Source organism: Garra rufa, chromosome 20 (genome assembly GCF_049309525.1).
Source record: "Garra rufa chromosome 20, GarRuf1.0, whole genome shotgun sequence".
Taxonomy (NCBI): domain Eukaryota; kingdom Metazoa; phylum Chordata; class Actinopteri; order Cypriniformes; family Cyprinidae; genus Garra; species Garra rufa.
The window spans coordinates 7311328-7326649 of record NC_133380.1 but is presented as its reverse complement, the minus strand read 5'-3'; the positions used below and the strand labels follow the sequence as shown (position 1 = coordinate 7326649).

The following is a 15322-nucleotide window of genomic DNA, read 5'->3' as shown; positions in this document are numbered from 1 at the left end:
TAATGTTTATAGAACTTGCAGTATCACTGCAGTCACGATGAAAACATCTCTAAATAAATAATAGTAAATAGGATTTGATATTGGCTGTGTCAATATGCGCAATTAGTTTCAATAAATTTGTATTAGAAAGTAGACTTTATTACCAATTTTTAATGCTCAGATACTTTTTACCCACCCTGTATGATATAAATTATTTGAATATAAATATGCATGTAAGTAATTATTTTATTATGCTGTATTTGTGTATGTGTCTTTATATAACCATAATAAATATACACAACACATACATGTGTTTTATATAAACAAAAACTAATATTTCAGATTTGATTAATCGATGCCCAGCAATGTTCGGTTTTACTAACTAAATAAATGTATTTAACTTAAAACTCTTAAAAATGGTACTTTTTTGTTTTATAAAGTTGTTTAAAGTTTCCGTTAAAGTTCGGTTATAGCCTACTAAATATGGCAATTTCTTAACAATGTATTGTTTTTTTCTCAGCGTTATGAACAAAAACTTACAAGCTAAGGCTGAAATTGTTTATATGTTTGATTTTTTTTGTTTTAAAAAGGAAACAAAAACAGAAACATCTTAATCACATCAGATAATATAAGAAAAACGTACAAAACCATTGATAAACTTGTATAGACTTGCATTTTTTTGTTTCGTAATTTTAAATTTACAACTTTCATAACCACAAGACAAGTCACGTTACAAAATGATCTGTAATCTACATAACAACACATAATAATTAACCCGAAAGGCTGCCGCTTAACATGCATGGCCACTTTGTATTGAAATCATCGATAGAATGACTATAAATATGCATTGTGTTATTCACAAGTGTTATCCTAGAAACACGTGTTATCGTTTAACCCCTCATTAAATATATGTAGAAATTATTAGATGAGTAAAAGTTAAATGTTTTACACAGGCAACTATCACGGCTACTACTCGAGGGAGGAAACAAAGCAGGACCCCAGAAACGCCTCCTTCATGTTGTCAGACTCCGGCGAGAAGTCTCGTGTAAATTTGCTGAGCTCTACAGTATATTTAATTACAGAATGGATAAAACTGTCAGTTTACCACAACAACCCAGTAAGACCACCACGGGTAAGACAAATTCTTTCAGTGGCAAACTTAGGAATTATATAAGCAAGTCATTTTATAGTTTTTGTTGTTGTTTCAGGTTGTTGTCTGTTTTATCACCTAGTGAAATATTGAATCGGTCGAATGAATCATTCCATCGCACCAAAGTTGTTTATAACCACTAATATTCAAAACTTTACTTTTTTATTATTTTAATATCCTTAATATTTGCTCTGCAACTTTACTTTCTCTCTCAAGAGCTTATCAAACCTGTTACATAACAACCCTTATAGAATAGTAGCCGTAGGTTCTTGATGAATTCCTGTGGGAGCTCAGATTTAGAATGAACCCCGAATATCCTAAACGCAAACCTTTTATACAGCTACAGTTTGCTTCCCTTAATGTAAATTAAAAAGAGCTCCTGTAACAGCTGTGGTCTTTATGTTAATGAAGTTCAGACACCCATTGTCCCTCACCCATTCCTATTTTACCATTTGCTCAGGATGTGATCGTCCCAAGTGATCTAGAAACAACATAACCACTGACTTTGTTCTTCTCTATTATAATTAAGCCATTTTGGAAAACATTTAACATGTATTTCAAAGTCTATATAGGGGCAATACAGTGTGTGCGTAATTATTAGGCAAGTTGCTATTCTGATCATATTTTTTCCAAACACATTTGTGACCCTGGACCACAAAACCAGTCATAAGGTTAAATTTTACAAAACTGAGATGTATACATCATATGAAAGATCAATAAATAAACTTTCTATTGCTGTATGGTTTGTTAGGATAGGACAATATTTGGCCGAGATGCAACTATTTGGAAATCTGGAATCTGAGTGTGCATAAAAAAATCAAAATATTGAGAGAATCGCCTTTGAAGTTGTCCAAATGAAGTTTTAGCAATGCATGTTACTAATCAAAAATTAAGTTTTGATATATTTGCCAAAGGAAATTTGACCCTGTTTAATATCCTTATGATTTTTGTAATAAAATAAAAAACAATTATTTTGACCCATACAATGTATTTTTGGTTATTGCTAAAAATAACCAAATATACCTGTGCTACTTATGACTGGTTTTGTGGTCCAGTGTCACGTATTCAGGTGTGCATAATAATTATTAGGCAGGTTTCTTTTACAGATAAAATGAGCCAAAAAAGAGATTTAACAGACCGAAAAGTCAAAAAATGTCTATGGGAAATATTAAAAACTAATGCAATAAAGAAATTGCAAAGTTCAGGGGTGACCATTGGACTGTAGAATGCTCATTGGGTCAGCACGGTCAGAAAAAGTAAGTATTAAGGTGAAGAATTAGGTAAAACCATCAGAAACCCTTTAGTCTCCAGTACCACCATTTTACAGAAGTACAAGGGTATCAGAGACTTTGCTTGGGTAAAAACTTAAAAAACAAAACAAAAAAAGGACCCTCAATAAGAATAACATGCTGAAGTGTAGTGAGAGACATGATTTTTTTTTTTATAGGCTTTAAAGTAGGGCTGGGCGATTAATCGAAAAATAATCGAAATCGACATTCAGAACCTATAATCGATCAAATTTTTCCAGGTCGATTATTTCGATTACTTTCCCTTTAAAAACAGTACCGCGTGTGGAGTCACGTGACCCCGCTCCGTTACATTACGTTATTCCACCGACATGTCCATGGAGAGCTTAAAAAATTTACAGGATATACAAGAGTAATTTCGTTTAGAAGACAGTGCTTATTTTCTACTTTGAAAGTGCATTTTCGGTTTTCGGCCGAAAGACTTTTATCACCGAAACAGTATGTTGACACAAACAGAAACCGCAGCCTGCACGTGCTTGTCTGAAGCAACACGTCTGCGGTGTGGACGTTTTTCAGTATATCTGAGAAAGACCCACGGATAGCGATTTGCAAAACTTGTTTTGCCGAAATTTCTAGAGGGGTTGTGTCTGCAGTCGTGCGTGCAGTGATAAGAGCAGAGATCGAGACAGATGTAGCTTTCAGTGAGTGAAAAACATTAGCTTTACGTTAGTGTTACGTCACAATATTTTAAAGATATGTCTTTTCATACTGTATTTTTATTAATATTTATGTTTTAAACCATGGAGGTGAGCCAATGGAGATCACACAAGCAACGTGAAAACTGCGCAATGTTAAAATGAAAGTGAAAACTGATTTTCAGCATCTGACGTGCATTCTCTCAGAGACAACGAGAGACGATTATACTTCATATGCTGATATTAATTTAGTCCCCTAATATTTTCCTTGTGCCCTGAATATGGTGGGAAACGTATAAAAAGAAACGTATATTGTGCAAGGTTTGTTTCAGAAAATCGGTTCTTGAAATAAAGCTCTTAATTTTAATTTAAAACTGCAGTGTTATTAGGGGTTAAGAAAGTATTAATTATGATTTTTTTAGGTGTTAAATGTGGGGACTGAAAGACAAGAAATGATGAAACTTCAAAAGGCTATCCATTGAATAAATCTGAGCGCTGCACGGTTTAAAGTCATTTGTTGCGCTGCTTTGTATACCAGTCTGACAGCGCCTCCTGCTGGAAGAGAAACACGTAGACTTGTAAATGTGAATTTTTTTACAGTCTATGATGTGATGGATCCAGATGTTATAAAAATTTAAACGATTAAACAATTTAAACAAAGGCAGTAAAATATATGTATATGTCAAGTAATAAAATACTTGATTGATAATAATTGTTTAAATTAATATAATTGATTTATTCTTTGAAACTTTAATATTAATGTATGCAATTGCAATGCCTTGATTCTAGTAAGATTAGTACACAGTCATAGCCATAAATGGAATGGTACTAATAATTGGCATAATTCTTTCGGTGTTTCGGTTTTTGGCCTTGGTTTCCTCTTTTTCGGTTTCGGCCAAGAATTTTCATTTCGGTGCATCCCTACTTGTCAGTGAGTGAACTATGAGGGCAAAAAAATAAATATTATATAAATATAATTAAATATAATTTTATTAATAAATAAAATAATCGTTCATTAATCGTAATCGAGTTAAAATGTTCAATTAATCGAGATTTTGATTTTAGGCCAAATCGCCCAGCCCTACTTTAAAGACAGATAAGTTGAGCATGATACTCAGAAAAAAAATATGCTCAGAATATCTACTTGCCTAATAATTATGCATGCATGCATCATGTCTATGCTGTGCAACAGGATTTTACATGTCAACACTTTTAATACTTTAGTAACGTTGGTGGAGACCAGCAGTAACCCGAGTGGATTGGTTCTGGTGAATCCTTACCAGACTAACCGAGTTGGGGATCCCATGGATATAGTTGCTCTGGCGCAGCAAGTACAGAAGGTAAGCGATGTTTTAGCTCTGTCGCTTTTATGATACGAGTTTTGTATTTTAATCATTCATGGATTGATTTATTTGTTTTGGGAATTTTAGGGAGATGAATTTATCAGAGCCAATGCTTGCAACAAACTTACTGTGATTGCTGACCAGATAAGATACCTTCAGGAGCAAGCGAGAAAGGTGAGATTCAACTGTCAATCAAGTGGGCATTTTATTTTACAGCAATTTCACGAATGTCCCATGGAAGTTTACCAAAAGTGATTATTTTCCCCATGCAGTATTAACAGTGCCTTGCGAAAGTATTCATACCCCTTTATTTTTTGTTATGTTGCAGCCTTATGTTAAACTCCTTTAAATGAGTTTTTCCCCACATCAGTTTACACTCCATACACCATTATAATGACAAAGCAAAAAAAGCTTTGCAAATTTTACAAATCTATTAAAAATAAAACACTGAAATAAGTACATTGCATAAGTATTCATACCCTTAACTCAGTACATAGTTGAAGCACCTTTACAGCCTCTTTTTGGGTATGATGTGACAAGCTTTGCACATCTGCATTTGGCAATTATCTGCCATTCTTTGCCTCACCTTTCCATTTTCTAGAGTCCTAGTTGTGCCAGTCGTCTTCCATTATGGATAATGAAGGCTACATGTGCAGCAGATTTTTTTCTGAACTCTTCCCTAGATCATTGCCTTAACGCAAGTCTGTCACTGAGCTCTACAGGCAGTTATCTTGACCTCAGGACTTGGTTTTTGCTCTGATATGCATTTTCAGCTGTTAGACCTTTTCTGAGAGGTGTGTGCCTTTCTAAATCATACTCATTCAAATGAAGGTGCCACGGTTTAACTCCACTCGAAGTGTAGTAACATCTAGAAGCAATATGAATGCTCCTGAGCTAAATTTCTAGTGTCCCAGAAAAGGGTATGAATACTTATGCAGCGGGATCTTTTCAGTTTTTTATTTCTAATAAATTTGCAAAGTTGTTACAAACCTGTTTTGTGCTTTGTCATTATGGTGTGTGAAGTGTCGATTGAAGCATAGGCGTAATTCTATGGGGGGACAGGGGGACACGTCCCCCCCAATATTCAAAGAAGGACAATTTGTCCCCCCCAATATTTGATCATACTGTATGATTATGCGGGCAATATCGATGTGATTGCAAATACGTCTTTCTTTCCAGCTCCGAAAATATAAAATCCCGGCCGGTCCATTTCCCAAATCCATTCGACTGGCCTTACACTATACATTAACAAAACCTGATCCATGTCATGTTTTCCCCTATACCTTTAGTAGCTCGTGCACCGCCACCGTCAGTGAGTTATGAGTCATGAGAGGATTCCAAAATGTCCAGTCCCAATAGTTTGCCATGGTTTATTCAGGGGAAGTGTGCAAAAAACTAGATGCGTTGGGAGCGTTGCCTGACTAGTGCGGTGTAAACGCACCAAAAAGCAAGCGTTGCCAGCTTCAACGTACATGCGTCAAACTAGATGCGTTAGGTGCGTTGCCTGACGCAGACAAATTGTGCGGTGTGAACGCACCATTAGGAAAAAACAAACAGAAGAAGAGCGCGAAATCTGACAGACATTTGGCACATATCTATGAATGGTGTTTTTGGCTGACATAATCCCTTAGATAACGACCAGGTGAATTTCACTAGAATTTCGAATTGTAGAATTTGTAAATTTCGACTGTAATATTATACAGCTTGTATGAATGGGTCTATTGACAAGCTAGCCGACAGCTAGCTAACGTTACTGTATACACGCTAGCATGTAGCCTGGCTTTAAAGCAAACTGGGATAGCGGTCAGTGACAGGCTTGTCAAATCTACTGTACCAAACCCAGTTTTTACAGCTAACGTTAGCGTTTTGAGCCACGGTCCTGTTCTCTGAATTGAGTTTATCTAGCAAGTTATTTTAGAGTCCTGCCATTTGTTCTTTCTTACTTCACCATTTTCATCCCTTGGAATTGCGTTGCTGTTATATTTCACAGTATTGGCCAAAAATGAACAAGAGAAAGACTGCAGCAGCTGACATCTGTAATTTCTTTGGAAAGAAAAAGAAAGTACGTTTCTGGAGATTTTAGGCATTTTTAACAGAGAAGTGAGAAGTAATTAATTTAATGTTCTAAGGTACCGGACAGCATGAAATTAATAGCTCTTAACCCTTGTATGGTGTTCGGGTCTGTAGGACCTTTACTCTGTCCTCCTCCTGTCAGGCCTTGCTGTTATGTGTGTGTGTGTGTGTGTGTGTGTGTGTGTGTTCTTGTATAGTATATGGTTTATGAGGACACAAATGTGTATAATGACTTGTGTATTACAACGTAAACATGGTTTATGAGGACATCTGTGTCCTCATAAACCAAACGGCTAAAAAACATACTAAATGGTGTTTTTTGAACTTCAAAAAAGGCCAAAAGTTTTCTTTGATTGGTAGGTTTAGGGGTAGGGTTAGTGTAGGGGCATTGATTATACAGTTTGTACATTTGTAAAACCATTACGCCTATGGAGATTCCCTGTATGAACCACGTGTGTGTGTGTGTGTGTGTGTGTGTGTGTGTGTGTGTGCATGCATGTGAGAGAGAGGTTGTGTGTAAGTGTGAGAGAGTGTGAGTGCAAAAGTGAGTTTTGTTTCTACCCCTGCCGTTCCCGCACAAGGTTACAATTCTTAAATGTGATCTAACAAAGCTAGAGAGGAAATATTAACATAATATTTTAACAAAAATTGGTTGATTATGTTGAATTAAAAACCCCAAAATGCAGCGGGTCCACCAGACCCACGAACACTGGCTGAATAACAAAAATATGAACACCACACAAGGGTTAACTCACATTCATTGTGAGTGAATGTAACGTTATAGGGTAAGATGTGGTAACAAGCCGCCCCTTAGAACAATGTTTAATTACTGAAACAAAAAAGCAAAGTTTAGAGGAAATAAAATATGTGGATCATGGCCATTCTTATGAGAATTATGAAGGGAAAAAGACTTACCTACTATGGAAGTCAATGGGGTCCATCAACTGTTTGGTTACAGACATTTTTTCAAAATATCTTCTTTTGTGTTCAGCAGAAGAAAGAAATTCTTACAGGTTTTAAAAAACTTGAGGGTGAGTAAATGATGACAGAATTTTCATTTTTGGGTGAACTATCCCTTTAAATTCAGCTTTGTGACTTAATAGCCTGTATGCTGATGCTGTAATCATTACAGGGTGAGTATACGTTGGTTTGACGATCAGATGTAATAAAATTCCTTGTTGTGTTATACAATTACAAACATTTGGACTCTGGCTTTTTTTTTTTTTTAAATGTGTGCATGCGCAAACACAAAAAGTCCCACAGCTGTCCCCCCCAATGTGTGATTGACAATTTCGCCCTTGGATTGAAGTGGAAAAAAGTAATTTAAAGCAGGCTGCAACAATAACAAAACCAAAAATAAAAGGGTTTGAATACTTTCGCAAGGCACTGTAGATGAGTTTTTCTTCATGGGAACATATTTGGAGAAATGTAGCATTGCATCACTTGCTCACCAGCTTTTCACTTTACAAGATGTTACTTGATAGACTGGAGTGGTATGGATTACTTGTGGATTGTTGTGATGTTTTTATCAGCTGTTTGGACTTTCATTCTGACAGCACCCATTCACTGCAGAGGGTCCATTGGCTAACAAGTGATGTAATACTGAAATTACCCAAATCTGTTCTGATAAAGAAACAAACTCGTCTAAATCTTGGATGCCCTGAGGATGAATACATTTTAAGCAAATTAAAATTTTTGGATCAACTATTCCTTTAATGTATAAATACCCGTTACAATAATCTGATATGTGACAAATAAATAATGGGTAAATCATTTTGTGTTTGCACTTCAGGTTTTAGAAGATGCCAAGAAAGATGCAGAGCTTCACCATGCTGCCTGCAATGTTGTGAAAAAGCCAGGAAACATGTATTATCTTTACATGCGTGAGTCTGGACAGCGATACTTCTCGATTGTGTCTCCACGGGTGAGTTGACTGCCACTATATAAGGGTCTCGGTCTTTTCAGTTGACATAAGTGAGAAGTGAGTAGTAATATTGAAACAAAATGTTTATTATGTCTGACTATAATTGCAAACTTGGCAATAAGGGATTTTGTTGTTCATTCATTAATAAAAAATACACTACCAGTCAAAAGTTAAGATTTTTAATGTTTTTTTTTTTAAGAGGTACCATCTGCTCACCAAGTCTGCGTTTATTTGATCCAAAGTACAGCAAAATCAGTCACATTTTTAAATAATTTTACTATTTAAAATAACTGCTTTCTATTTGAATATATTTTAATATGTAATTTATTCCTGTTATTTCAAAGCTACATTTTTAGCATCATTACTCCAGTCACATGATCCTTCAGAAAAACAGCTGAAACAGAAATCTTTTGTAACATTACAAACATCTTTATCATCACTTTTGATCAATTAAAAGCATCCTTGCTAAATAAAATAATATATTTCTAGAAAAGATAGTCCAAGCTTTTGAATGGTATAGTGTATAATGTCACAAAAGGATTATATTTTAGATAAATGCTGATCTTTGGATCTTTCTATCCATCAAAGAATCCTGAAAAAAACACTTCACTGTTTTAAATATTGATGATAATAATGTTTCTTCAGCAGCAAATCAGCACATTAGAATGCTTTTTGAAAGATCATGTGACACTCAAGACTTGAGTAATGATGCTGAAAATTTAGCTTTGATCACAGGAATAACTTGAATTAAAATATATTCAAATAGTTGGCAGTTATTTCAAACTGTACAAATATTTTAAAATTGTACCATTTTTGCTGTACTTTGCATCAAATAAATGCAGGCCAGGGGGTGTTCCATAAACCAAGTTTACCAAATAAGTCAGGCTTATTTCAGTTAGTCTGACTTATTGTCACTTGATTTGGCTCAAAATAAGTCGGACTAACTGAAACAAGCCTGACTTATTTGGTAAACTTGGTTCATGGAACACCCCCCTGGTGAGCAGAAGAGACTTCTTTAAAAATTAAAAAATACAAAAACTTTTGACTAGTATTGTACAAAAAGCTATTAGAAGACGAATAATAGTGCTAAAATAAAGTACAGTTGATTTATTGTGATATGATTTCAATCTCTTACAGGAATGGGGTCCTAATTGCCCTCACAAGTTTCTAGGCGGATACAAACTCCAACATGACATGTCTTGGACACCACAAGAGGAGGTTGAAAAGCGCGATGCTGAAATTGGCATCATGGACAAACTTTTGAACAGACAAATTGCTCTACCAGCCTGCACAGAGCCCAACTTTGAAGGTCTTTCACAGTGAAAGTGCACTCGGACTGTCTTAACTCGTCACAGAGGCCACCTTGACTTAAAAGATACCAAATTTTTGTTAATATAATGGGTAAATAAAATCTTCAGCAAACTAGAAACTTTTCATCGTCACTACCACTGGACCTGTAAATCTGTCATTCAATCATGCATTTAATGTCTTGATGGTCAGATTTTCCTTTTTTCATTTTTAAATGTTGCTATTTTATCTTAATTTCTGAACTACAGATAATTTTGTTTTCATTAAATCATTCATTCAGATATCCAGTTGCCTCACATTGATTTTCCTTTTCTAAAGCAGTAGAAAAGCACTGCTTGTTCAACATGAAACAGTATAACATAAATGCTCACATAGATTTTATTTAACATGTTAGTCAGAGATTATGAATGCTGTTATATCAAAAAACAAATTAATAAAAATATTTTTTATTGCTTAAAATCAACTATGTAAATTAACACATACATTTAGCCATCTGTTACAGTTGTGCCACAATTAATGTTTTGAAGATAGGAGTTCACAAAGGGTAACAGCTCCCAGTTGTCCGTTGCAACACTGACCTGAACGGCATCTTCAGCCTGCGTAATCTTCAAAAGGACATGGCGCATAGGTGGAAGAAAGAACAAGACTTTCCACGATCTTTCAATCGGCTGATCCGTAATAAGGTAACCCTGAAAATGTGTCTCGATCAGAGTAGCAAGACTTTCATCTCCAGTTTTGAAACAGAACAGACTAATAGCAGATTTGTCGGGATTTCCAGAGGCCACATCCTCCCAGATGTGGTCAAACACTTGCTCTTTGCTTTCACAGGATGTGTTTGGTGGTAAAGGAAGAGGAAGGAATATCTCAGAGAATGAAACACTCACATCAGGCAGTTGGCTGTGCCAAGAACGTCCATCTTGAGTGGTAAATATGGCACTGATGCATAAAGTTGTAGGGTAGGGTTGAAAAGGCTTGAGCTTGACTTTGACCTCAGGTGGCTTTCTGTCTTTGAACACACATGGTACGTGTATGTCATTTACCTTTGCATAGTTTGAGTCTTTCAGCTCAAAGTGCAGACAGATTGTGAAGACTTTATCGAATAAAGCATCGGATTCTTTCGCATGAGTCAGATTGTACCTCAAGGTCACCTCAGAGGCAAATCCAGGAGTCTGAAACTGACTTTGATAAACCTCCAACCAATTCTCAGCTTCTTTCGTTGTCTGCAATGACTCTGAACTTTCTGGCAAGGCTTTATCATGCACCTTGATGAGTTGTAAAACATGCCGGTTGGTTTTGTGCACGGTCAGGTTACTAGCAATCCCCTCGCTCTCGGCCATAATCGCCGAATGCGACCGTTCTTTGGCACGTCCTCCGTCAAGCCCTTTAACAAGAACCCCTGTCAGCTTTTCCCATGAAAGGTTAGTGAGCAGTGTGTAGTAGAAACGAGCATGATCCTTAATATCCGTGTCATCATAATGCACCGATATGTATTGCAAAAGATCAGCCAACTCGATAAACACCTGATCGATGGACGGGTGCTCCAAAAGATTGCGACAAACAGCAAGAACAGCGTTTCCAACTTGCCAGTTGCCTCGTTCACACAAGTTGGAGTTGATGAGAACATTGAGAAGAAGGTAAATGGTGTTCTTCTGGGTGATCTGCCCTTCCTTAGCTACTCTTTTCAAGACTTTGAGGTGCCAACCCAAATTGTGAATCGTCAACTGCAATGGAGGCATTTCCATTATGCATTTTTGAAGGCCTCTCAACAACCTGACCGACCAAACTGGGTCATCCAGATGCTCCTGAATGCGATCCGCGAGGCCAATCAAATTGGGAGCGAGTCGTGAATGTCTGGAATACATGTCGCATAATTTCTCAATCAGCTTCTCGGAGAGTTCTTCAACGCCGTTAAAGTGCATTAGGAAAATAAACAACGCTCTGAAAGAGGTCACCACCACTTCTCTGGTACCTTCATTGTCCACGATTTTTAAAAGAGCCATTATGTGATCGAAAAGGTAGTCGATTCCTTTATCTGCTTCGCCCTCGTCTGCTTCAAGATGCACCAGGCAAAGAAGGTTCAGCCTGCAGAGCATAGTAGCACTATCATTGAAAACCGTTGGATGGAGAGACGCTGCCAGACGTGGTGTAACCAGCACGGGTAAACTTTCTTCTCCGCTGCTGGATATGGGTCGGTTCTCAGGGAAGTGGAGGATGCATTCCATGTAGAAGAGCTTTTCGGGAATTCTTAGGAGCGGATGTTGGGCTGTGCCCACGAGACGCTTGAGCAGGAAGTTCTCGTCCTCGGCGGTGAAGAGGCTATCTGTGAAAGTGTCCTTCATAAAGAGCGTAGCATGCATTAGAGAAGCCTCCGCCGTTCCAAAAAGTCGCAGAAGCTGCGATTTGAATAACGTTGGAGAGAGTCCCGGAACCATTGCGACAACTTCTACAAGCTCCCTAAGTAAAGCAGACTGAGAAATAGGCGTAAGCAAATAGGACTCCTCCAGGAGGGATGACATTATTGATTTGAGTTCTTTACAATCCAATCCTGGTGGCAGACATGGGACTTGGACCATCATGTTTATTGGCAATGCGGTCAATCCCAACTGATTGGATTTCCACGCAAACCCCTCATTTCCTCCTAAAATGCTTTTGAACTCTAAATCAGTGATGTCCTTTTGCTTCGCCAAGATTTTAATGGCATTCTTCAGCCCGAGTGTGTAAAGCATACAGTAGGACTGATGCAGAACTGTGGTTTCTTGCTGTTTTAGAAGATATAAGGCCTCTAGCTTTTGAGAAAGCAAACCTGGATTACAGATTTCCATTTCTCGTAGGCAATCACAAGCAGTGGCTCTTAATGGTTGTTGGGAGAGGCCACATCTGTAGTCATTGGTGTCCTGGATTGTTTGAAACAGCAGGTCCAGCCAGTCTTCAGCTGTCTTTGTGTGGGTAGCCAGGCAGGATGTGCATATTATCACGTTGGTGATGGCCAGCATGACATTGCACTTGAGGATGATGGATTTCTGTGGTGTGTGAGAAAAGACTGACAGCAGTTCAAGGGCGGTTTCTTCACCCTCAGAGGATGACGTGCAGAGAATGGTCGGATGCTCCAGAAGCACTGACACAAGGAGGATCTTATGATGAGGAAAAAAATAAAATCACAGGGTTGAAGAAAAGTATGTCGATTACAGGGAAAATGCACAGCTTTACAGTTAATAGGTCTAGTCAAAAGGCAAAAGCTGTTAACATTGTGGAGCAGGGTTATTATAATTAACTAAAATTATATATAAGTTTTTGAATAGTAAGATTTTTAATGTTTTTTTAAAGAAGTCTCTTTTGCTCACCAAGCCTGCATTTATTTAATTTAAAGTGCAGCCAAAACAGAAAAATCTTAAAATATTTTTACCATTTAAAATAACTGTTTTCTATTTGAATATATTTTAAAATGTAATTTATTCCTTTGATTTCAAAGCTGAATTTTTAGCATTACTAAAGTTCAGGAAAACAGCATTTATCTAAAATAGAAATATTTTGTAACATTATAAATGTCTTTATCATCACTTTTGATCAACTGCATCCTTGCTAAATAAAAAAGTATTAATTTCTAGAAAAAATATACTGAGCGCAAGCTTTTGAATGGTATAGTGTATAAATGTCACAAAAGCTTTTTATTTCAGATAAATGCTGATCTTTGCATCTTTCTATTCATCAAAAAATCCTGAATAAATGTACTCAACTGTTTTAAATATTGATAATAATAATAAATGTTTCTTGAACAGCAAATCAGCATATTAAAATGATTTCTGTAGGATCATGTGACACTGAAGACTGGAGTAATGATGCTGAAATCTTAGCTTTGGACACAGGAATAAATTACATTTTAAAATATATTCAAATAGAAAGCAGTTATTTCAAATAGTAAAAATATTTCACAATATTACTGTTTTTGCTGTACTTTGGATCAAATAAATGCAGGCTTGGTGGGCAGAAGAGACTATAAAAGCATTAAAAAAATCTTACTGTTCAAATACTTTTGACTTGTAGTGTAACGTTATATTGTAACGTTAGTTTTGTTTTTTATCACTTTAAAACGAAGACTATTAATACTGTATAAAATAACTTAAAATATTATCACACACACTTTTTTTAAATAAAATATAAAACCACAAATATGATGTGTCTGTTTGTTTGTCTGCTTTCGTTACCTTGAGATGATCATTGGCCTTATCATTACGCAGTTCGTGTAGAACTTCAGCCAAGAAGCTCTCAGATGTGGTGGTGGCCAAAAACTGAGATGGACTCAGCAGAAAGGCAGATATTCTCTGATCCCAGGGTTCCGCAATAGTCATTTTGGAGATACACTGGGGCTTAAGATCAAAACAAAAGCATTTATGTGCATGGCAATGACGCTACATTGATTTAATAATGCACCCGAACATTAAAAAAAATAGTGCATGCTTTCAATGTAACGACTTACCTATCAGACCACATTTAAAAACATAAATAAAGCAATTTACTATGTAACATCCAACTATTGACGTCTGGGAGTGGGAAAATCATGTGCTCCGAAGCTGTCATATGATAAACCAGGTAGTGACAGTGATCAGTATATTTTAAAATTAAAGTCTAAACCGCAAATATCTAAATATCCCATAATCATTTTCCAAGGTTATTTCCTTATCAGATTGTATATTGAATATTTTAATATTTCTAAAATAATTTTCTATTAATTTTAGACTTATATAATTTACACTTATGTTACTGAGCAGAAACAGCGTGCTTTTATTTTGAAACGGTTATGTGACTTTGCTTTTAACCATAGAACGAGCGCTTTACTGCCATCTTGTGGTGTTTAGAGAATATTTAGAGAAGTAGGTCAAAAAGCAACCTAAATTAGAAAATTAAATAAATAATTACAAATAATAAAATTAAACCCTCTACAGTTAATGTTAAGTTCCAAGTTTGTAAGATAAGGTGATAAGATAAGATAGCCTACGTCTTATCTTGACAAACGTCAAGCTTTATTGCAGTCATTATCCTACACTTTTTTGCAAAGAATTGTAAAACAATACCGTAGCAACCAATACATAGGCCTACTTAAAATAAAGATATGTTTTTAAATATGTTAAGTAATATAATAAAGGGAAATATATTCACAGATATTGATTCACATCTTATTTTTAACAGCCTAATATTTTATACCAGTCAAAAGTTTTTGAACAGTACGATTTTTAATCTTTTTAAAGAAGTCTCTTCTGCTCACCAAGCCTGCATTTATTTGATCCAAAGTACAGCAAAAGCAGTACAATTGTAAAATGTTTTTACTATTTAAAATAATTGCTTTCTATTTGAATATATTTTAAAATGTAATTTTTTCCTGTGATTTCAAAGCTGATTATTCACATCATTACTCAACTCACATGATCCTTCAGAAATCTTTCTAATGTGCTTTATTGCAGTCATTAGCCTACATAACACTTATTGCAAAGAATTGCAAAACAATATAGTAGCAACCCATACATAGGCCTACTTAAAATTAAGATGTTTTTAAATATATTAAGTAATTTAATAAAGATAACAATTTATATAAAAAAAATTTAATCCAA

The 15322-nt window shown here is 35.9% G+C and overlaps 2 protein-coding genes across 2 annotated transcripts; one reads left to right on the top strand and one right to left on the bottom strand.

The window, feature by feature from the left end:
• Positions 1-956: 956 nt before the first annotated feature.
• c20h1orf50 (chromosome 20 C1orf50 homolog) lies at positions 957-10002 on the top strand. Its single transcript, XM_073825767.1, has 5 exons — positions 957-1111; positions 4296-4411; positions 4502-4588; positions 8280-8411; positions 9549-10002. The coding sequence occupies exons 1-5, from the start codon at positions 1063-1065 to the stop codon at positions 9732-9734; spliced, it is 570 nt and encodes a 189-aa protein (XP_073681868.1). The 5' UTR covers positions 957-1062; the 3' UTR covers positions 9735-10002.
• A 147-nt stretch (positions 10003-10149) lies between these two features.
• Positions 10150-14294, bottom strand: ap5b1 (adaptor related protein complex 5 subunit beta 1). The gene is made up of 3 exons (XM_073825766.1): positions 14194-14294; positions 13922-14083; positions 10150-12850 (listed from the first exon to the last, which is right to left on the bottom strand). Exons 2-3 carry the CDS (start codon positions 14063-14065, stop codon positions 10205-10207), a joined length of 2790 nt encoding a protein of 929 aa, XP_073681867.1. The 5' UTR covers positions 14066-14083; positions 14194-14294; the 3' UTR covers positions 10150-10204.
• Between the last annotated feature and the right edge of the window lie 1028 nt (positions 14295-15322).